Below are 21,959 nucleotides of genomic sequence, written 5' to 3'. Positions count from 1 at the left end.
GATATCACTTAGTTTGCTTTAAGCTGCAAGTAGCAGAAGCCCAACTCAATTTGGCTTAAGTTGTAAAGAGCTGTATCATCTCACTGTTACCTCGCTCATATTCCTAGGGACATAGAGAAGGCTCCAGGCCATGGAACATGATGAAGCCTTAGGGATCCAGGTTCCTTCTATGACTTGTCATTTGTCCTCAGGCTGGTTCCACTCATGGTGGCAGGAGACTTTCAGGGGCCAGCAGGGCCTCAGCTCCCCAGATTGGAACAGTCTCGCTTTAAATCCTGGTAGGGTAGATGAGGATAGAGTTTGGGCTTCCTTAGCATTTCCCAAGTTGTAGCTGCATTGCGTACATGTTCCTGGTTTCCCTCCCTTGACCTGCTTAAGGGACAGGAAATGACAGGTGTGTATGAATCCGGAGAAATTCCTTGGGAGTTATTAGTGATGTTGGCCCACTCTTTTGGGATCTCCCTTCCCCTGGAAACCGCACTCTTGGTGGATGAAATGGCTCTGATCAGCTCTGGCCAGTGCGTTTGCTGAGTGAATACATGGTTGCAGGTCTTCTGAATGGTGTAGGACGTGGGGTTACTTGATGTTCAGGGTCCTGGGAATGGAATGTGTGATCTGAGGGAAGAAACGAGCATGGTGGGCACTGTGTGAGGGGCAGCGTCTGGGAGTAGAAAGGTGGATGGAGAAGCCTGTTTATGCTGGTGCTGGGGCCCTAGGTGGGACTTGGCCTTTGGGGTCAATACATTATTTCTTGTGGCTCCTTTACTTGGGTCCTGGGAACTTGGCCATGGAACCTGGCCTGACCTACTCTCCTCACCTGCTTCTTTTTCCATTGTTTCCAGATTTGCGGTGAGCATTGGCTACTGGCAGGACCCTTGCATCCCGCATTTGGTGAGACTGTCTAAAGCGAGGAAGGCCCCCGAAATTAACAGAGGCAAGTGACCCTCTCCCTCCCCAGCATCTGCTCATCAACTGAGAGGTCTGAGGTTTTAGGGATTAGGGATTCCTTCTTGGTTTTTATTTTGTTGTTGTTGTTAAATTGACTGCACCCTCAGCATGTGGAAGGTCCTAGGCTAGGCATCAGACCATTACCACAGCAGTGACCTGAGCCACAGCAGTGATAATGCCAGATCCTTAGTCTGCAGAACCACCAGGGATCTCCTAGGGATTCATTCTGGAAAAGAAAGTGCTTTTGTGCACACTTTCCAACTTCCTCACCAGCACAGTGTCTTAGGAAATTGTATTTTTTGGCCATACCCGGGACCCTCTGTCTTATGAAAGGTAATCTTTGTTCATCTGATACATGATAAATGTACACTCTTTTTATTTTTTATTCCTCTTGGGGTGAGGTTGAAAATGATTTTTATATGCTTAGAAGCCATTGATCTGTCTTTTACTCTGAACTGTCCACATAAGGGATTATTGTTGTTGTTGCCACCTTGTTAGAATGTTCATAACACTCTCAGGTTCTGCAAGTAACATCGTTCTTTTTCCTTTTCTAGGGCCACACCTGGCATATGGGCGTTCCTGGCTAGGGGTCAAATCAGAGCTGCAGCTGCCAGTCTACACCACAGCCGCAGCAATGCCAGATCCGAGCCTTGTCTGCAGTGTACCCCACAGCTCTCAGCAGTGCCAGATCCTTAGCCCACTGAGTGAGGCCAGGAATCCAATCTGCATCCTCATGGATCCTAGTCAGGTTCTTAACCTGCTGAGCCACAACAGGAAGTCCTCGGCAAGTAATTTCCATCAGTGAAATGGAAGGATTTGAGACAGGAGTGTGACTTCATTTCAGCCGGATGGAGAAACTGTCCCAGGAGTGTAGTTCCTGGGTGTGCAGGGCAGCTTGGCCCTCATGATGGGTCCTGTAGGTCGGTGCTGTACGAAATGCAGAGAAACTTCTAAATGGTGACTCCTGAGAAGAAGGATGTGGTATTTACTTTGAGCTGCGGGTGAAGCCAGGCATCAGTTAGGTTGGGCAAGGCCTGGCTACGAGGCCTGCAGCCTCCCCCCTGGGCTCTGGAGGCAGATTGCCTCGTGAATGGTCCAGAGGCAGGGACCCTCCATGGCCAGTGGCTCAGTTCCCCCTTCCTTCTTTCTTCTCCTGGGTTTGCATCTGGAGATTGGACCTGCAGCCCAGCAGGAGAGGGCTTCCCAAATGTCTGCCCTGAGGACATATTCTTGTCCCCAAAGGGAATCCATTGTGGATGAGGTTCTGTAAAATACAGTGAGAGATGCTTTGCAGGGTTCCCGTTGTGGCTCAGTGGATTAAGGACCTGCTGTAGACTCTAGGAGGATGTGGGTTCAGTCCCTGGCCTCACTCAGTGGGTTATGGCTCGGGTATTGGCCAAAGCTGGAGTGTAGGTCCCACGTGTGTCAGGGTTGCAGTGTGGCGGTGGCTGTGGCATAGGTTGGCAGCTTCATCTCTGATCTGATCCCTAGCCTGGGAACTTCGAGATGCAGCTGCAGAAAGAAAAAAGAAGAAACAAAGACTTGCTAGCAGAATGTCATGAAAAGACATGCAGAATAGAAGCCTAACTTATTAGTAGCTTCAGCAGATATAAAATCCCTCTGTCAAACTGCAGTACAAGTTTCCAAATGCTGCTCTCAAGTTTTATTCTTGAAGTGGTGACACTTGAGCAGCAGGCCTTCCGAACAGACAGACTCTGTCTTCCTGTCCCCCTTCGGTGTTTCCCAGCTCCTCTGTCCCAGCTGCCCCTGCCCCAGAGCTGAACAAGGCCAGTCATTAGGCCGCCACTGGCTTGTGTCCCCCCTCCCGCCTGTGATGCCACGTTATCCACACAGAGGCTCTAAGCCAGACAGGGTGGGAGCGAGGGGACCGCGATAAGAAGTGTGGCTTTCTGTGCTCTGACATCCATCTGCCCAATTTCCTGACCCCAAAACATTATTTTCCATGTGCTCTCACAAGTTTGATTTTTATCACAGGACTGAGTCTCTTTCACTGGAGCCCGAAAAAGCACATTTCCAGGAGGACCATTTAGATCAGATGTTTTGACAGAAAACATTTTTCCTTTCTTACAATATAGGCCATCTTATTTTTCTTAAGCTGGTTAATTCCACCCTTAAGGAGCTCATACTTTTGTGGTTGCAGTAGTTTGTTTTTTTTGTTTGTTTTTTTTTTTTAGTAAGAAAGGAGGGAGATTTGAACATCATTTCTCCCAGAAAGTCTCCAGATAAATACTGACCCTGAATAAGGATAGCATGTGTCTTGCTCTCCTAGCGCAGTGGGCCCTGCAGGGATTACTTCCGGTGTCACCAAGTGATCGTTTGCTTCTCTGTCTGTCTATAGGATATTTTGCTCATGTCCACAGTGTCAGTCAGCTTATCAAGGCGTTTCTATGGAAGACAGGGTGCAACTGTCAAATTCTAAACCTTGGGGCTGGGATGGATACCACCTTCTGGAGGTTAAAGGTACATGAAAATGTCCCCTCTTCTCTCTCCAGGGGATTAAACTTCATTTTGCAAAATTACCTGGTTAGGAAACTTGAAAAATAGATATATATGTTGAAATGTTTGGGGGAAGACACAAACAGTTTTGTATCATTTGGAAATCAAAGTTAACAGAACAAAGGAAAAAAATAATAGGGTTATCCCAAAATATGCAAAAATGCCATTAGACAGGAGTTCCTTGGTGGCTCAGTGGGTTCGCCACTGTGGCTGGAGTCACTGCTATGGTTTGGGTTCATTCCCTGGCCATGAAACTTCTGCATGCCACAGACAGGGTCAAAAGAACATTTTATTTTTTTAAATGCCATTGGACAAAATTTGCCACAGTGAAAAGCAAAAACATCTCAGAAACCTGAAGCAAATATAATAACTAGTGGTGAATTACTCAAAACTCACCCCCTTGAGATCAAGAACAAGTATACTGATTATCATGTTTTATTTAGCATTTTAGGGAGGCTTTAGCCAGGGTAATAAAGCAAGAAAAAGATAAAAACAAAGGCATAAGGATTGAAAAATAAGCATCACAAACTGCCATTTTTCACAGACTGCATCATTACATATTTATGCTGAGAGAAATCTGTTGCTAGTGTGTTAGAATAAATTAGTCATTTTAGCAAGATCACTAGGTACAAACTCAAGAAAAAATCAAGTGTAATTCTAGATGCCAAGAACAATGGCATCAAGAACATCAAATGCTGAAATATAAGTTCAATGAAAGATGTGCAAGATCTGTACATAGAAAACTGAAAAATTGTTAATATTAATGAAGGCATGTGCAGTTGCACTGGTATAATACTTTTATGGATTAGGAGGTTCGAAACTTTTAATCCTCTCACACTGAGTCACAGATTTGGCAAAATCCCAATTAAAATCCCATCATTTCTAATGATTTTTAAATTTCTTCTTCTGCGTGCTGTCACATGGGGGTTTTGTTTTGTTTTTTGTTTGTTTGTTTTGGCCACACATGTGGAATGTGGACGATCTGGTCAGGGATCAAACCTGCACAATTTTTATTTTTATCAGAGTACTGAGTCCCTTTCACTAGAGCCAGAAAAAGCACATTTCCAAGAGGACCATTTAGATCAGATGTTTTGACAGAGACATTCATTTTTCCTAAGTAACGATATAGGCCATCTTATTTTTCTTAAGCTGGTTAATTCCATCCCTAAGGAGCTTGTACTTGTTTTGGTTCCAGTAGTTTTTTATTAGTAAAAAAGAAAGGAGATTTGAACATCATTTCTCCAGAAAGTCTCCAGATAAATGCTGACCCTGAAGAAGGATAACGTGTGTCTTGCTCTCCCAGCACAGTGGGCTCTGCAGGGATTACTTCCTGGGTCACCAAGTGATCGTTTGCTTCTCTGTCTGTCTCTAGGATATTTTGCTCATGTCCACGGCATCAGTCAGCTTTATCAAGGTGTTTCTACGGAAGACAGGATGCAACTGTCAAATTCTAAACCTTGGGGCTGGGATGGATACCACCTTCTGGAGGTTAAAGGTACATGAAAATGTCCCCTCTTAACTCTCCAGGGGATTAAACTTCATTTTGCGAAATTACCTGGTTAGGAAACTTGAAAAATATGTATATATATTGAAATGTATATACAAAAAAGATGCAGTGTCACCGTGTTTGAGGTTCCCCACCCCCAACATCACCCATCAGCCTGGTACTGGATCCCAGCAGGGCCCTAGTGGAGACATGTGGGTTGGTTCTCACCTTTTGCTCTTAAGCCGCCCTGTTAAACGGGGTTATAATACACATCTTTGGGTACATTTCCCTCAGTGTCTGGGGCACTACATCAAGAGAAAAACTTCTGTGCCAGTGGAAGGAACTGCTGAGACCAGGAATGTGCGTTTGTCCTTTGGACAGTAATGTAAGGTCTTTGGTCATCCTAACAGTCTTCCCTAACATTTGGCGCCTTGCAGGGCTGGGTAGTGATTTCACGATGCAGAGCCCCTTTGGAGTCATTTGGCAATTTGTTTCCTCCACTGCACCATTAGGGTTGAAGGGCAGGTGTAATGACACTCCCAGGAGAGCAACCCTGGGGCCAGTTAGTGGCAGAACCAGGATAAGGTTCTGGTGTTTGATTCCTGGGCTGGAATAGTATCACCAAACCTTTTCCCTGTAGATATGTCACTAATTGCATTTTCTTTCTTTCTTTCTCTTTCCTTCTTCCTGCGTGTGTGTGTGTGTGTGTGTGTGTGTGTGTGTGTACGTACGTGTACAGATTTTTCTTGGTTCTGTCAGGTCGGTCACATAACAGTAACAGCCACGTGCGTTTCCCCAGATTTCTTGCAGACTTAGACCAAGAGAAACTGTAGAGTGGAGAGGCATGTAGGCGTGACCTGACCCACAGTATCTATTTTGTCCCTCAGGAGCTCACTGGATAGGTAGGTCTTTGGTGATCAGCGCTCCCAACCTTTTCCTTCCTTGAGAATCTGTAGCCTCTACGTGGCCCTAGTGTTTACAGTTTGCCTCTGCAGTCTTCCTTCTGGAGAAGATAACTAGCACATAGGAAGTGCTTTTACACAGAGGACCTCATGAATTAACCCGAGAGCTATTGTGGTGTGGAGGGGGGGCAGCAGCCAGGCACTTACACATATGTGGGAAGTGGGGCTTTGAAGGTTTGTGTCTTCCCCCAAATTAGACAGCCCGTGGTACTGGGACATGAAGCAAATGCTGCCCTCTGCCTATCAAACTGCAGATTCCCTTCTTTTTCCTATGCCCTCAGCCCTGGGGTTGTTAGGGGTGGGGTGGGGTGGGGTGGTCTTTTCTGTGTCTCAGCTGTGTCTCTATGTCGTGCCCCCGGTGTGGTGGAAGCATCTGGAACAGAATGTGGTGTAAGAGTGTGTGCACTGCTGGTGTTAAGAGGGGCTGCTGGAGAGATCCTGCCTGTGGCTGACACCCTATGGATGTGTTCATGTGGTTTGCTTTCCTACTCCCATCTTGGAGGTGGGTTAATAACTCTAAGCGTGAGACTTTAATTTCCGAGCAAGGTACATCGGGGCAAGGTGCCCCTTCGAAGAAAAAGGTTGTCTGTTAGAGAGAAAAGAAGGGGAATGGCTTAGGGCCTCAGAGTCCTCTGTGGAAGTTTTTTTCTTTTGTTTGATGATTATATGAATCTGAGTGGTTTTTTGTTTTGGTTTGGTTTTTTTTTAGGACCCTATCCCCAGCCTACGGAAGTTCCCAGGCTAGGGGTAAAATTGGAGCTACAGATGCTGGTCTCCACCACAGCCACAGCAACGCCAATCCAAGCCACTTCTGTGACCTACACCACAGCTCATGGCAACACCAGATCCTTAACCCACTGAGGGAGGCTAGGAACTGAACCCGTGTCCTCATGATTCCTAGTTGGGTTTGGTAGCCACTGAGCCACCAAGGGAACTCTTGAGTTTTATTTTATTTTATTTTTTTTAATTTAAAATTTCTCCCTTTCTCTCTGTGTGTGTGTGTGTGTTTAAATGTTATGCCGGCTTGCTCTTTGAGAGGAGAGGCTGTACAGGACAAATCCAGCCCACCATGTATTTTTGTAAATCAAGTTTTATTGGAATATGGCCACTCCCGTTTATGTACACCTTATCTGTGGCTGCTTTAGTACTCGGACTGCAGGGCTGAGCAGCTTCGACAGAGACCCCCTAGCCTACACAGCTGTAATGCTTCCTTTCTGGTTCTTTCCAGAATGTTTTCTAAGCCCTGTCTTAGAGCTTTATATCTCTGTAAAAGGGCAGGGAAAGTCTGTCTGTTGGTCCAGTTGCCTCACACTTCTTCCCCCTGGGGTGGCCCCCCAGCCACACCTGGAGAGGCTTAGCCAAGAGTCACAGGCTTTCAGGGACCATGGCCTTGAGAGCTACTCCATCAGATCCCAGGGGCCTAAGACTGACAGTCCAATATCCCCATTTCCAGGCAGCAGCAAGTATGGGGCAAAGAATAAAGGGTGAGTGAAACCCTTTAAGGGGCCTCGGTTCTCGTGTTCCTTGAAGAACGTTTCTGTGCAGCCAAAGGATCCAGAGCCCAGGGGACGCAGTCTCTGTTTGGGGGCCTGTGAACTGGGTGACCACCTTGGGTCTTTGTCTCAGTGCCACCCTTCCTGGTGGCTGTTCCTGGCCGCCCCCTGGTGGCTGTGCTCGGCCTTGGCAGCCTTCCCTGCCTCAGGTGCCCTGCCAGCTCCTCAGAGGGGAGAGTCAGAGGAGCCGGAGAGAATCACTGAATCCGATGTTGAGGCATCCCTTGCCACAGCCTTTTTGCCCCTTTCTCAAGGCTGACAAAGAGGACATCTGCATCTGAGCAGCTCCAGGGGTGCCTTTTGGAGGCTTCCTTCTGCAGGGATCCCTCCCTCAGAGCTCTGATGAGGAGCAAGTGTGCGCGTGCCCGGGCAGGCCCCTCAAACTGTCAGACGTCCTGTGCGGATGTAGGATGCTGTGCTGTCCTTCTCGGGGTCCTCAGGGTCTCCTGGAGTTTTAGAGTCTTAGTCTTAGAGGTGTGGGGGCTGCTGTAGGTTGAAAGGGGTGGTGTTTCAGTTTCCACAGCTGGTGAGGGAGCTGAGGAGAGGATGCCTTCGAGAATAGGCAGTGGGGCTGAGCAATTTGCTGAAAATTGATTTCTGTGTGTCGTATAACTTTTTACTGAGCTATAATTGATTTATAGTGTTGTGTTAGTTTCAGGTGTATAGGACAGAGATTCAGTTATTTATGTGTATGTGTTTGCCTTTAGCTTATTCCAAAATATTCAGTATAGTTCCCTGTGCTATAGAGGAGGTCCGTGTTGGTTATCTGTTTTATAGGTAGTGGAGTGTATCTGTTTATCCCAAACTCCTGATTTGTCGCTCGCCATCCCCTTTCCCCCTTGGTAACCATAGGTGTTTCTGCTCTGTGGGTCTATTCCTGTCTTATATTTAAGGCCATTTGTATCTTTTGCGTTTTTAGCTTCCCCATAGAAGCTATATCCTAAGATTGGATGTATTGTGTTAGTTTCAGGTGTATTACACAGGGATCTGACATTTGAATATGTTCCGGGCTGAGTGACTGATTGGACAGGGAGGAGACGGGAAAATTCTGTCATGACCAGCAGGGGACTAGATGTGGGTGTGGTCAGTGACTAATCTAGGAAAAGCAGAAGGGAGATGCAGGGCCCTGTGTGTGTGTGTGTGTGTGTGTGTGTGTGTGTGTGTGTGTGTGTGTGTGTGTGTGTGTGTGTGTTTAACACTTTTGTTAACTGAGGTCACAGGGGAAAATTACTGTGCGTCCCTAACCAGGACCTGCGTCTACATACCTATGTCTGTAAATGGTAGAGGCACACACATGATGCCCTCCTCTGCGTGTCCCTCTCCTATTTCCTCAATAATCCTCACAACCCCATGAGGTGTTATCAGTTTCTTTCCTTTTCCAATGAGGAAACACTGGCCCAGGGAGTTCATGACTTTCCTAAGGCCTCCCAGCAAACAAGTGGTGGAGCTGGGATTTGAACCCTGTCTCCCCAGGCCCAGCGAGCCTTCTCTTTACTGCCCCTCTGTTCTCCACCATCCTGGAAAGAAATCCGTGCATCACAAAATAATACTTACCTCATTCCATGGGATGCTTTCGGATATGTGCCATTTCTCTGTTATCCCCAACTGCTGGTCACAATGCCCCACATTGATGTCTTGACTCTAATAGGTCTCAAGCTGCCTTTTGGGAAATCCTGTGATGTCCTGCTTCCAAACCAGCTTTTAACACCTCCCTTCATCCCTCCCCATCGCCACTCTGACACTTCAGGTTCCTTATCATGTCTGTTTTTTTTTTTCTTTTTGTCCTCATCACTTCTTAGCTGGACAGCTCCAATGACCTTGTTTCCCTCCATCCATTCTTTATACTGACATCAAAGTACTTTGGAAAGCACATTTCTTTTTCTCTATCTCTTTGTCTTTATTTATTTATTAATTTTTCTTTTTGTCTTTTCTAGGACCGCTCTTGAATAATATGGAGATTCTCAGGCTAGGGGTCTAATCAGAGCTGTATCCACTGGCCTACGCCAGCGCCACATCAATGAGGGATCTGAGCCAAATCTGTGACCTACACCACAGCTCACAGCAATGCCAGATCCTTAACCCACCGAGTAAGGGTAGGGATCACAACCTCATGGTTCCTAGTCGGTTTTGTTAACAACTACGCCACGAAGGGAACTCCTCTCTTTGTCTTTTTAGGGCCGAACCTGTGGCATAGGAAGTTCCCAGGCTAGGGCTTGAATCTGAGTTGTAGCTGCCAGCTTGGACCACAGCAATGAAGGATCCAAGCTGCATCTGCCACCTCCATGGCAGCTCACAGCAACAATAGATGCTTAACCCACTGAGTGAGGCCAGGGATCAAACCCGTATCCTCACGATTCTAGTCAGATTCATTACCACTGAGCCAAAATGTGAACTCTTGAAAAGTACATTTCTAACCATATTGTTCCCGTGATTGAAAATCCTAAAGTCCCGCCATTGCTCTTCAGGGCCTAGTACTTGGTTCATGAAGATGATGGCTGAAGGTGTGAGTAATAGATAACTGTATAAAGATTTCTATGTGTGTTTTCTCAGGATGAGGATCTTCTACCAAGTACATCTTGGAAAGTCGATGTTGCAGGGATCATCACGAGGAAGCTGCACAGCATCAAGTAAGTGTGGCTTTGGCCGGAAGCCAGAGCCCCGTGGCATCAGAACCAGCTCCTGGCAGACAGCAGGGCTGACTGCGGGAGACCTCACGTAGGCACTGCCTTCCTTTCCTGGCCTCTTCCCTCTCTCCCTGTCCCTTGACTCTCATTGCAGTGTGTCCTGAAGTCTTCAAAATGAAATAGACCCTCTCCTGGGCTTTCTGTCCAAGAATGTAATTTCTCTGTCATTGAAACAAGTGACCTATCATAGTTTAGTGATCTGAATTTTTATGTGTATTTGGCTTATGTCTTCACCCAACAGGGTACAGAAAGATGCCTGGCTCAGACTAGATGTGTTGTAAATATTTTTGAATGAATCCTTGGGGGGCTGAAGTGAATCAGTGATCATATCTGAGATATTGGGGGGGTTTGCATTCTGAGTCTAGTCTTCAAGGAGTTTGCCAAGCTCTAAGTGGTGAGGTTGCTGCTCTTTGCCCAGAGCTGTCGTTTGCCGAGTCCCATGGGACGTGCCTCATTTGCATTGTCTCACTCAGTCCTCAGAGCCCACTCATGGAGTAAGTGCTATCATTAGCCCCTTTTATAGGTGAGAAAACTGAGGCTCAAAGAAGTGCAGTGAACTTGCCTCAGGTCACCTGGCTAGAAAGGGGATGGAGCAGGGATTTAAACCCTGACCTCCAGACCAAGGTTAAGGTTTCCCAATGGTTTTAACCTACAGTCCCTCCATCCTTTTTATATTAGTCATGTCAGTCAAGTCCTAATTCTTATATTTCACAATTTTTTTAAAATTTATTTATTTATTTTTCCACTGTACAGCATGGGGGCCAAGATACACTTACATGAATACGTTTTCTTTTCCCCACTCTTCGTTCTGTTACAATATAAGTATCTAGACATAGTTCTCAATGCTACTCAGCGGGATCTCATTGTAAGTCCATTCCAAGTTTTATCTCATATCCCCAAGCTCCCGATTCCTCCCACTCCCTCCCTTTCCCCCTGGGTGGCCGCAAGTCTATTCTCCAGGTCCATGATTTTCTTTTCTGTGGAAATGTTCATTTGTGCTGTATATTAGATTCCAGTTATAAGTGAAATCATAATGGTATTTATCTTTCTTTCTGACTATTTCACTCAGTATGAGTCTCTAGTTCCACCCATGTTGCTATAAATGGTATTATGTTGTTCTTTTTTATGGCTGAGTAGTATTTCATTGTGTATATATATATCACATCTTCCTAATCCAATTATCTGTTGATGGACATTTGGGTTCTTTCCATGTCTTGGCTACTGTGACTAGTGCTGCAATGAACATGCAGGTGCATGTGTCTCTTTTAAGTAGAGTTTTGTCTGGATATATGCCCAAGAGTGGGATTGTGAGGAGCTGAGAAAATGCAGGGACTCAAAACAAGGACCTTGCCTGATGGCAGAAAAACCTGAAGGCAGGTTCTTAACCAAGAAAGGGAGCTCACCTGAACAGTACAAGCTGAAGGTGGGCTTCTGGTCAGGAAAAAAACTCACCTGAACGGTGCATGCCGAAGGTGGGCCTCTGGTCAGGATAAAAGCCTACCTGCATGGTACAAGCCGAGGGCAGGCCTCAGGTTACTCAGCTCTCACTTTGATGTTGATGGGGAAGATTTGGGGCTTTCCTGGGAAAACAGTTTCCATGTTTGCATTGGAGAACATGGATTGTTTCTCGAGTAACCTAGTCTTTCCTGCTGTTTTATTTGCTATTCAGTTTTTCTCAGTCTTTCCTGATTATTTACTTATTATTTTTATTTCCCATTCTTATTGTCCTGTGGTGATTTGTAACAATAGTATAATAAAAATTTCATCCTGAAGGACTTTTCCCCTATTTAAATCCAACTTAGTTAAAACATAGTGTTTATCTATTAACTAGTTATATAGTAACTTTAGAGTTAGGATTTTAATGAGGTCCATAGAAGTTAGCCATATCTTATCCAAAAAACGTAGCTGTGAGTTTTGTCTTTGATTTTAAAAGCTTTTTAGTGATAGCTAGTTTAATTAAGTTGGTTTATATTTACTCACACTGTCTCCCTGCCATAACGCTTTGAAGATAAACACCAGTCTACAAACAAAGTTTGTAAATGCTAAATTCTTGTGTTTTATGGCCTCTTCAAAGTACTCACTAAGTTTACTTAAGGTCGAGATCTTAAAACAGGATGCACAGCTGCTATACCATGTGATAGTTAACCAATATACTTTAACACTGTAATGTAATCTGTAGTGAAAAACTATCTATATAATCAACCACTGTTGCCAATAAAGTTTGAGTAGTCCAGCGCCCTGAAAGAAGAGACAAAGAGGCTGTCTCCGATGCAAAAGCCAATGTCCGTCCATCTTCTTCAGGAAAAAGTGTACGCTCCCTGGCCGCCAGAGCGGGCCTCCAGCAATATGGAAGTTCTATGTATACATTTCTAAGGTATCTCCAAACTGTTCTCCATAGTGACTGTACCAGTTTACATTCCCACCAACAGTGCAGGAGGGTTCCCTTTTCTCCACAACCCCTCCAGCACTTGTTATTTGTGGATTTATTAATGATGGCCATTCTGACTGGTGTGAGGTGGTATCTCATGTTGGTTTTGATTTGCATTTCTCTTATAATCAGTGATGTTGAGAATTTTCTCATGTGTTTGCTGGCCATCTGTATATCTTCTTTGGAGAAATGTCTATTCAGGTCTTTTGCCCATTTTTCCATTGATTGATTGACTTTTTGATGTTGGGTTGTATAAGTTGTTTATATACTCTAGAGATTAAGCCCTAGTCGGTTATATCATTTGAAACTATTTTCTCCCATTCTGAAAGTTGTCTTTTTGTTTTCTTTTAGGTTTCCTTTGCTCTGCAAAAGCTTTTCAGCTTGATTAGGTCTCATGGGTTTATTTCTGCTCTTACTTCTATTGCCTGGGGAGACTGACCTGAGAAAATATTCATGAGGTTGATGTCAGAGAATGTTTTGCCTATGTTTTCTTCTAGGAGTTTGATGGTGTCTTGTCTTCTATTTAAGTCTTTCAGCCATTTTGAATTTATTTTTGTGCATGGTGTGAGGGCGTGTTCTAATTTCATTGCTTTGCATGCAGCTGTCCAGATTGTCCAGCAATGCTTGCTGAATAGACTTTCTTTTTCCCATTTTATGTTCTTGCCTCCCTTGTCAAAGATTAATTGACCATATGTGTTGGGGTTTATTTCTGGGTTCTCTATTCTGTTCCACTGGTCTGTCTGTCTGTTTTGATACCAGTACCACACTGTTTTGATGACTGTGGCTTTGTAATGTTGCTTGAAGTCTGGGAGAGTTATGCCTCCTGCTTGGTTTTTGTTTCTCAGGATTGCTTTGGTGATTCTGGGTCTTTTGTGGTTCCATATAAATGTTTGGATTGTTTGTTCTAGTTCTGTGAAAAATGTCATGGGTCATTTGATAGGGATTGCATTGAATCTGTAGATTGCTTTGGGTAGTATGGCCATTTTTACAATATTGATTTTCCCAATCCATGAACATGGAATATCTTTCCATTTCTTTACATCTTCTTTAATTTCTTTAATTAAAGTTTTATGGTTCTTGGCATATAAGTCCTTTCCCTCCTTGGCCAGGTGTATTCCGAGGTATTTGATTTTTTTGAGTTGCAATTTTAAAAGGTATCGTATTTTTGTATTCCTTTTCTAATATTTCATTGTTGGTATATAGAAATGTGACTGATTTCTGAATGTTAATCTTATATCCTGTTACTTTGCTAAATTTATTAATCAGTTCAAGTAGTTTTTGGGTTGAGTCCTTAGGGTTTTCTATGTGTAGTATCATGTTGTCTGCATACAGTGACAGTTTTCTCTCTTCTCTTCCTCTTTGGATGCCTTTTATTTCTTTTGTTTGTCTAATTGCTGTGGCTAAGACTTCCAAAACGATGTTGAAGAGCAGAGGTGAGAGTGGGCATCCCTGTCTTGTTCCAGATTTGAGTGAGAAGGCTTTCAGTTTTTCTCCATTGAGTATTATATTTGCTGTGGGTTTGTCATAAATGGCTTTGATCATGTTCAGGAATGTTCCCTCTATACTCACTTTGGCAAGAGTCTGGATCATGAATGGATGTTGGACTTTGTCAAATGCTTTTTCTGCATCTATTGAGATGATCATATGGTTTTTGACTTTTCTTTTGTTAATGTGGTATATGATGTTGATTGATTTGCATATGTTGAACCATCCTTGTGAACCTGGGATGAACCCTACATCATGGTGTACGATCCTTTTGATATGTTGTTAGATTTGGTTGGCTAAAATATTGTTGAGAATTTTTGCATCTATATTCATCAAATACACTGGCTTCTAGTTTACTTTTTTGGTGGTATCTTTGTCTGGTTTTGGAATTAAGGTGATGGTGGCATCATAGAATGTCTTTGGGAGTGTTCTTCTTCATCCTTTCGAAAAAGGTTAAGGAGGATGGGCACCAGATCCTCTTTGCATGTTTGGTAGAATTCACCTGTGTAGCCATCTGGTCCTTGGGTTTTATTTGTAGGGAGTGTTTTTATGATGTATTCAATTTCATTTCTAGTAATTGGTCTGTTCAGTTGGTCTGTTTCTTCTTGATTTACTTTTGGGAGGCTATAAGTTTCTAGAAAGTTGTCCATTTCTTCCAGATTGTCAAATTTGGTGGCATATAGTTGTTCATAGTATTCTCATATGGTTTTTTTGTATTTCTGCAGTATCCGTTGTGATTTCTCCTTTTTTATTTCTAATTTTGTTTATTTGGGTTCTTTCTCTCCTCTTCTTAGTGAGGCTAGCCAGGGGTTTGTCAATTTTGTTTACCTTTTCAAAGAACCAGCTCTAGGTTTTATTAATTTTCCCTATTGTTTTTTGAATCTCTGTTTTATTGATTTCCTCTTTGATCTTTATAATTTCCTTCCTTCAGCTGACTTTAGGTCTTTTTTGTTCTTCTTTTTCTAATTCGTTTAGGTGGAGGGTTAAGTTGTCAATTTGAGATCTTTCTTCTTTTTTGAGGAAGGCCTGTATTGCTATGAATTTCCCTCTGAGCACTGCTTTTGCAGTGTGCCAGAGATTTTGAGAGGTTGTGTCTTCATTATCATTTGTCTCCAGGTATTTTTTAATTTCCTTCTTGACTCCCTCATTGACCCATTGGTTTTTTAGTAGCATGTTGTTTAGTCTCCATGGAGTAGGTTTTTTCTCATTTCTTTTCCTGTGGTTGATTTCTAGTTTCATGCCATTGTGGTCAGAGGAGATACTTGAAATAACTTCTATGCTTCTAAATTTGTTGAGGTTAGCTTTGTGTCCCAATATGTGGTTGATTCTTGAGAATGTTCCAAGTGCACTTGATAAGAATGTGTATTCTGATTTTTTTGGATGTAGTGTCCTGTAGATGTCAATTAAGTCTATCTTTTCTATTGTTTCCTTTAGGATCTCTGTTGCTTTACTGGTTTTCTGTCTAGAGGATCTGTCCATTGATGTGAGCAGGGTATTAAAGTCTCCTGCTATGATTGTACTCCCATCAATTTCTCCCTTTATGTCTGTTAATATTTGTTGTATGTATTGGAAACTCTCTAAATGCTTCTCCTGAGTAGAAGAGATAAACCAGTTATAGTTTATTCAGATAATGGAACACTGTACAGCAATGAGGTTTTACAAACTTGGTATGCAACCAGATTGATAAATCTCAAAAATACAATGTTTAGTGAAAGAAGCCAAATATAAAGAAAGCATATTCTTCACGAAGCCATTACCTAAAGTTCCAAGACAGGCAAAACAAATTTGTGTTGACTGAATCCAGGGTTGTTGTTTTCCTTGGGAGATATTAACTAGTAGGAGACTTAATTTAGGGTCTTTTGAGGTATATTGATGTTAATTTCTGCATCTGTATTCTGATGATGTAAGGGTGGGTTTATTTTATGAAATTTCAACATGTCCTTATCTTTTGAATTGTGCACTTTTGGGATTGAATGAGTCTCAACAAATATTGATAGTGGTTATCTCATTGCTGGGTTTGCAGAATTCTTTTCTTCTTATACTTCATTTATTGCTTGAATCTTACTATGAGCATACATTGTCTTCTCACAAAATATGTATTATCCATCTCACAATTTATGACATTGTTTTTCTTCAAGTTTATCTATAAAATCAAGATGTTAGCTGTTTGCTTGAAGACCCTTCCACATGTATTCAATTAATCAAAATTAGGAGTTCTAGTGTACACCCCTAGTGAATAGATTGCCATTAGTTGGTTAATGTATCAGCAATGATATATAGTGTATGTTTAAAGACGTTTTGTCTTTGGATTTCAGTTAATGAACACAAATGAGAAACATAATCATGGGAGTATATATGGAAAAATTAAAAATGATGCTTTTGTCTAATGACACTTTTTATGAATTGAGGATATAATCTAATGGATCATATATACTTGCTTCTATAAGTAGATATTGATGTATGGACAAAAGCATTTTTCAGTGACATTGTCTTTACAATAAGGAATATCAAATAAGTATTCTTTCACTTCATACAATAAGTGCTTGAAATATAGTTGTAAAAAAGAAAAAGTAAGCAGTGGATGGTATGGATATATCTATAATTTTAACAACATTCTACAGAAACAAAGAACAGTATGGGCAGGAAAAACTGCAAAAAATTTTTAGAAGATTCAGGTTGAAACTAGAATAATATTTAAACAGTTTTAAATAAACAAGGAAGTCAATAAACTGTTTATAGAGTCAAATAATAAATAGTTTTGCCTTTGTGGATCAGTCTGTGTGACAACTAATAACCTCAATATTTGTAGCACAAAATCAGCCACAGATGGTACAGAGACATGTAAACAAATGTGAAAGTTTGTGTCACAATAAACTTTAACAAAAGAACAGGTGACAGACAAGATTTGGTCCACAGGCCCCCGTTTTCAAATTCCTAAAATAGATTACTATGGGACTTAGATTCTGAGCTTTTTTGATTCTGATATGAAAGAGTCATTTATATTATAAATTTTTAATCCATCACACAACTCTTTTGAATCTGTGAACTTATTTAAGTATTTTTATTTCAATAAAAACTTCCTAATTTTGAGTGTTTTCCCCATGTTTAACTGATAACTCAAGATTCTGTGGTGTAATTAACATGGAATTTTTTTCTTCCAGCTAATCAGGAAAACAAAGAAAATCAGTTTTGTGCCATTTTGTATATGCCATTGATATTTACTAAATGGATAATTAAACTATGTAGACAAATATTTTGGCAAAAATTTATGATGAATTTAAAAATGAATAATTTGGTATGTTTTACCATACGTGAAATATCTCGTCATTTTTTCCATTTATTTTCCTCCCACTTTCCTTTTCCTTACCTTTTATACTTTGTCTCTTTTCTTTATCTAACTTCTCCTCCTGAGAAGTTTGCACTTCACTGAATGTGATCTTTAATAGAGCTTATCGCAGAACGAACTAGGCAGCAAATTATCCTGGTCTTCATGAAACAAATTCAGATTCTTCTATCAAATCAGCCAAACACATATGTAAGGAGGAGTGGTGAAGATGAGTGTACAGTCTGAAGAATTTATGCCAACACTAAGAGACTAAAAGAAACCAAGGCATAAGCAGTTTCTTTTCCTTCTTGCTTCTAATCACATATGATCCATGATACATCACCATGCTCCTCAAAATCCATTAAAGTTCTCAATATATTTCTATTGGAAAAGGGCCATGTTCCTAGCTGAAGAATATTAATCAATTTTCAGAGAAAGTCATACAGAAACTTCTGCTTAAGAAGTGGTATTAAATATAAAAATGCATTATGTCATTGTAGACAAAGATATTAGTAATATATTTATACAAACCATGGAGAAAACCACAGAAATATTCTTTAAACCAAACCAAAGTAAATTATTTTTAGTAGGATCACTTAAACATCAATAAACTCCTCTAATGAAAGCATGAAAATGTGATAAGCTATGAGGAATTTCCTTCCAAAAATATGATTTAGTGATATTCAAGATTTGATGAAAGGATAGTAATCATAAAAATATGTTTCTATTGTAAGGCTTATTAACCTTGAGAAAGAAGGGTTTATTTATTTAATATGCAACCATTTAATATTTTTTAGTCCTTGGAAAGTTTCATGATAGAAAGCAAAAATGGGGCTTGTGATGACTATTACAGTATATACTAGGACTCAGGAGAAAGCAAGAGAAAACCCTTGTGGACCAAGTGCTCCTTGTTTTCTCTCAATATAGTCCTTCAGGACAGATGTTAAAACTCAGCCCTGAGGACAAGTGGTCCATGACCTAATGCCTTTTTGCTAAAAGAGTAGAGGGAAAGGTTAGAAGTCATATGCCAAGTACGACAGTAGTGAGGACATTGAGGACTGTGGGAATCACAGGGCAGAGTGAAGTATAACCAACCATGAGAGACAGAAATGAGGCCCTGCCGCAACTGATGAGAGCAAGATCCAGGCAAAGCAGGCTGCTCACCCCTGATGCCCACTGAGAAGTGGAGAAGTGCCTCCAAGGTGCTAAACATCGGCGGCAAAGACATACATCAACAGAGCTATGACGTTTAATATATCTATGGATACCTTTCTCAAAAAGGCATTAGATCACAGGCCAAACAACACCCTTAAAGAATGTCTCTGCATTCGTGGTTATAACCCATTTCCAGATAGGTAGAGGGTCTTTTCACTCACACATACACATCCTCCCCCCTCAGAAGAACTTACTGTGACCTTACATTAATGAGGTAGTCATCTCAGTCAGTACTAAAATCATCACACATACAGCTTTAACAGTAGTTTCAGTCAATCTCTCAGAGTAAAGTTTGAAGGCTTAACTAAATAAAGTCCAAAAATTGTTCATAATTTTTTTTACCTATGAACATTTTGTGCATATTTTGTATTTCTTCTTTGAAAATATAATGTCATGGCCATATCAGCTTGGGTAACAAGATGACAATACAGTTCATTTTCAAGAAGTCTGCAAATCTGGGAGTTCTTGTCGTGGCTCAGTGGTTAACAAATCCAACTAGGAACCTTGAGGTTGCAGGTTTGAACCCTGGCCTCAGTGGGTTAAGCATCTGGCCTTGCCATGAGGTATGGTGTAGGTTGCAGACTCGGCTCAGATCCCACATTGCTGTGGCTGTGGTATAGGCTGGAGGCTACAGCTGATTGGACCCCTACCCTGGGAACCTCCCCATGTCTTGGGTGCAGCCCAGCAAAAGACAAAAAAAAAAAAAAAAAAGTCTGCAAATCACTTGGTTATATCTGAGCAAATACAATTTCCTTGGCATCAGCCGTACAAATTAAGTATTTTTTCTTCAAAGAAGAAACAGAGTCAGAATGAACACATAATTATAGGTTTATTTTCCTTGGGATTAAATCTCAGATATTGGGGAAAATCCTCTTCCCACCAAACCCTAGAGCAATCTCTTTTTCTTCTTGGGACAACTAAGTGTTTCTTTTCTGCCATTGCAGAAAAGATGTAACCAGGAAGAACAAACCTGACTCTCTGTTAAATCTATTCCTTTAGCCCTAACCTCTGTGCTCACTTGTCTGTGTTTAGTCATGCTGGCCCTGCACCTCTTATAAAAGTATGTTGCTGAAAATGAGAAATACACAGGATAGTCCATTCTCAAGGCTCTGATCTGTGAAGGTATGTAACACTTTTCCATTCACAGAGAAAAAGTTGCAGAGAATAACCTTTGTCTTTTTGGATGTTCACAGAACCATTGTGACCAGACCTACATGGACAGCTGCAAGAACAAAGAATTCTGGGAGAGAGGACAAGATGGCGGAGGAGTAGGGGGACACGCTCGCCCTCTCCCACAAACACAACTAAAAAAGCACATCTACAGAATAAATGACTCGCACAGAACAGCAACCAATTGTTGGCAGAGGAACCTAAACTCCAATAATGGCAAGAAGTTCGTGACATTATTGGGCAGAACGGGAGAAAAGAGGAGAGTGAGAGAAGGTGAATCCCAGCGGGAAGGGCGCTCCTGAAAGGGAATTGCGGAGGAGAAAGGGATCCCGCACCCTGGAAAGTCACCTACCGGGGGAAAGATCAAATGAACCAGAGGAATCTTCAGATGCAGAGAAGAGTGTAGCAGTAAGTTGGAGTACGGAAAAGCCGATCAAGAACCCAACGGACCATCTGAACTATGGGCACAGTCACCAAAAATTGAGACGCCTGGGTGGGGGCTGGGCACCGAATCCTCGGCTCCAGAGGTTAGTCCCCGGGAAAGGGCCGGGGGACGCCTGGGTGGGGGCTGGGCACCGAGACCTCGCCTCCGAAGGTTAGTCCCCGAGAAAGGGCCGGGGAACTCCTGGGTGGGGGCTGGGCACCGATACCTCAGCTCCAGAGGTTAGTCCCCGGGCTGGGGGGGCGGGGCAGAGCGGAAACTGCTTGGGAGGTCTAGAAACCATTTGACGGGGCAGAGACTGCCTGGGAGACTAGAAAACAAAGCTGTCGCAGAGGAAGGGAACAATACTCTAGGAGCGGGCAAGTGGAAAGCCGCATCAGAGGGAACCTGGGAGAAGAGCCTGGTCTGCACCTGTGCTGGGGAGGGGAGAGAAGAAGGGGTGGGTCCCCATAGAATACCCCCCATGCCACAGCAAGCTTACAGGCCCACTAGCTAGCTGAAAGCTGTGCTTCCCAGTGCATCCCCTCCCCCCACCCCCGCCACACCCTACGCTCTCACCGGACCGGGGCTGCCTGCCATCCAGGAGGGCTGGCCTCAACAATTGCCTGAAGCCTACCACCGCAGGGGCTGTCCCTGCACAGGCCTGCTTGCCTTTTGGAGGGGCTACACTTCCGCAGAGCAGCACCAAACACCACCAGCCCCCGAGAAAAGGCCTGCAGCCCAGAAAAGCTAGAACAAGCTTAGCCAGGCTGTGAATAGATTGGCCTAATTCTCGGACGGTTTTTCTGAGTCGGGCTGCCCCGGGGAGGAGCCTCTTGGGTTTCCAACGGCCCTGCTACCCGCCCAAGCCCCCAGGGGATGCTCTGGTGGACCAGCTGCATAGGACTGCCAGCTCCAGGCAGGACCCCCTGCAGCCCAGAAAAGCTGCAACAAGCCTGGCCGAGTCGGGAAAAGATCTCAGACGGTTTTTCTGAGTCGGGCTCTTCCGGGGAAGAGCCTCTTGGGTCTCCAACGGCCCTGCTACCCGCCCAAGCCCCCAGGGGGTGCCCCACTCCCGTGAAGTAACTGCTCAGCACCACCAGCCCCCTGGAAGAGCCCCTGCAGCCCAGAAAAGCTGCAACAAGCTCAGCCAGACTGTGAAAAGATCCGCCTACATTCTCAGGCCATCCTTCTGAGTCAGGCAGCCCTAGGGAAGAGCCTCTTAGGTTCTCAGTGACCCAGATAGCTGCTCCAGCCCCCAGGGGGTGCTGCACTCCTGAGGAACAGCTGCCCAACACCGCCAACCCCCTGCAAGAACCCCACAGCCTAAAAACACCAGACCAAGCTCTGCATGACCAAGTGAAATCTGCTACCATCGTGGTGTGGACCTCCCAGTCCTGTCTGCCCTCAGGAAGCCCTCCTTTGCTTCAAAGAAACACTGTTAGCCCCATCAACTCTCCAGAAAAGCCACACTGCCTCAAAAAAGATTGACCAACAACGCCAGCCCTCAGGAAATATTCCACGGCAGTGACAAGGCAAACACTGCCCGATAACGGAGAGTACAACTCCCTCAGGAGAAAGGAAACAACAAGCAAGATGGAGAAGCTGAGAAACCACCCCCAGTCAAACCAACAGGAGAACTCACCTAAAACAGTCAGCAATGAAACACATCTCTGCAGTCAGACAGACCTGGAGTTCAAAAGAGAAATAGTGAAACTACTGAAGGAATTAAGAGAAGATATGAACAGTAATGCAGATACCCTCA

The 21,959-nt window shown here is 43.3% G+C and overlaps 1 protein-coding gene across 1 annotated transcript in view; it reads left to right on the top strand.

Moving 5' to 3' along the window:
* The window catches only part of LOC110258596 (leucine carboxyl methyltransferase 1-like), a 42,095-nt gene that overhangs the window by 7,522 nt on the left and 12,614 nt on the right, over positions 1 to 21,959 (top strand). The window contains exons 2-6 of the mRNA XM_085017266.1: positions 843 to 934; positions 3,308 to 3,429; positions 4,838 to 4,960; positions 10,017 to 10,093; positions 19,797 to 20,300. Of these exons, the coding sequence (XP_084873392.1) occupies positions 843 to 934; positions 3,308 to 3,429; positions 4,838 to 4,960; positions 10,017 to 10,093; positions 19,797 to 19,875 (493 nt within the window). The 3' untranslated portion in view covers positions 19,876 to 20,300. The remainder of the gene's footprint in view (positions 1 to 842; positions 935 to 3,307; positions 3,430 to 4,837; positions 4,961 to 10,016; positions 10,094 to 19,796; positions 20,301 to 21,959) is intronic.

The sequence above is a fragment of the Sus scrofa genome, chromosome 3 (genome assembly GCF_054392235.1).
Source record: "Sus scrofa isolate SSC_HxYL_T2T_F1_AM1 chromosome 3, Sscrofa_HxYL_maternal_Yorkshire_Landrace_v2.0, whole genome shotgun sequence".
Classification (NCBI taxonomy): Eukaryota; Metazoa; Chordata; class Mammalia; order Artiodactyla; family Suidae; genus Sus; species Sus scrofa.
Note: the sequence above shows the minus strand (reverse complement) of the source record. Positions and strands in the feature narration are given on the sequence as shown.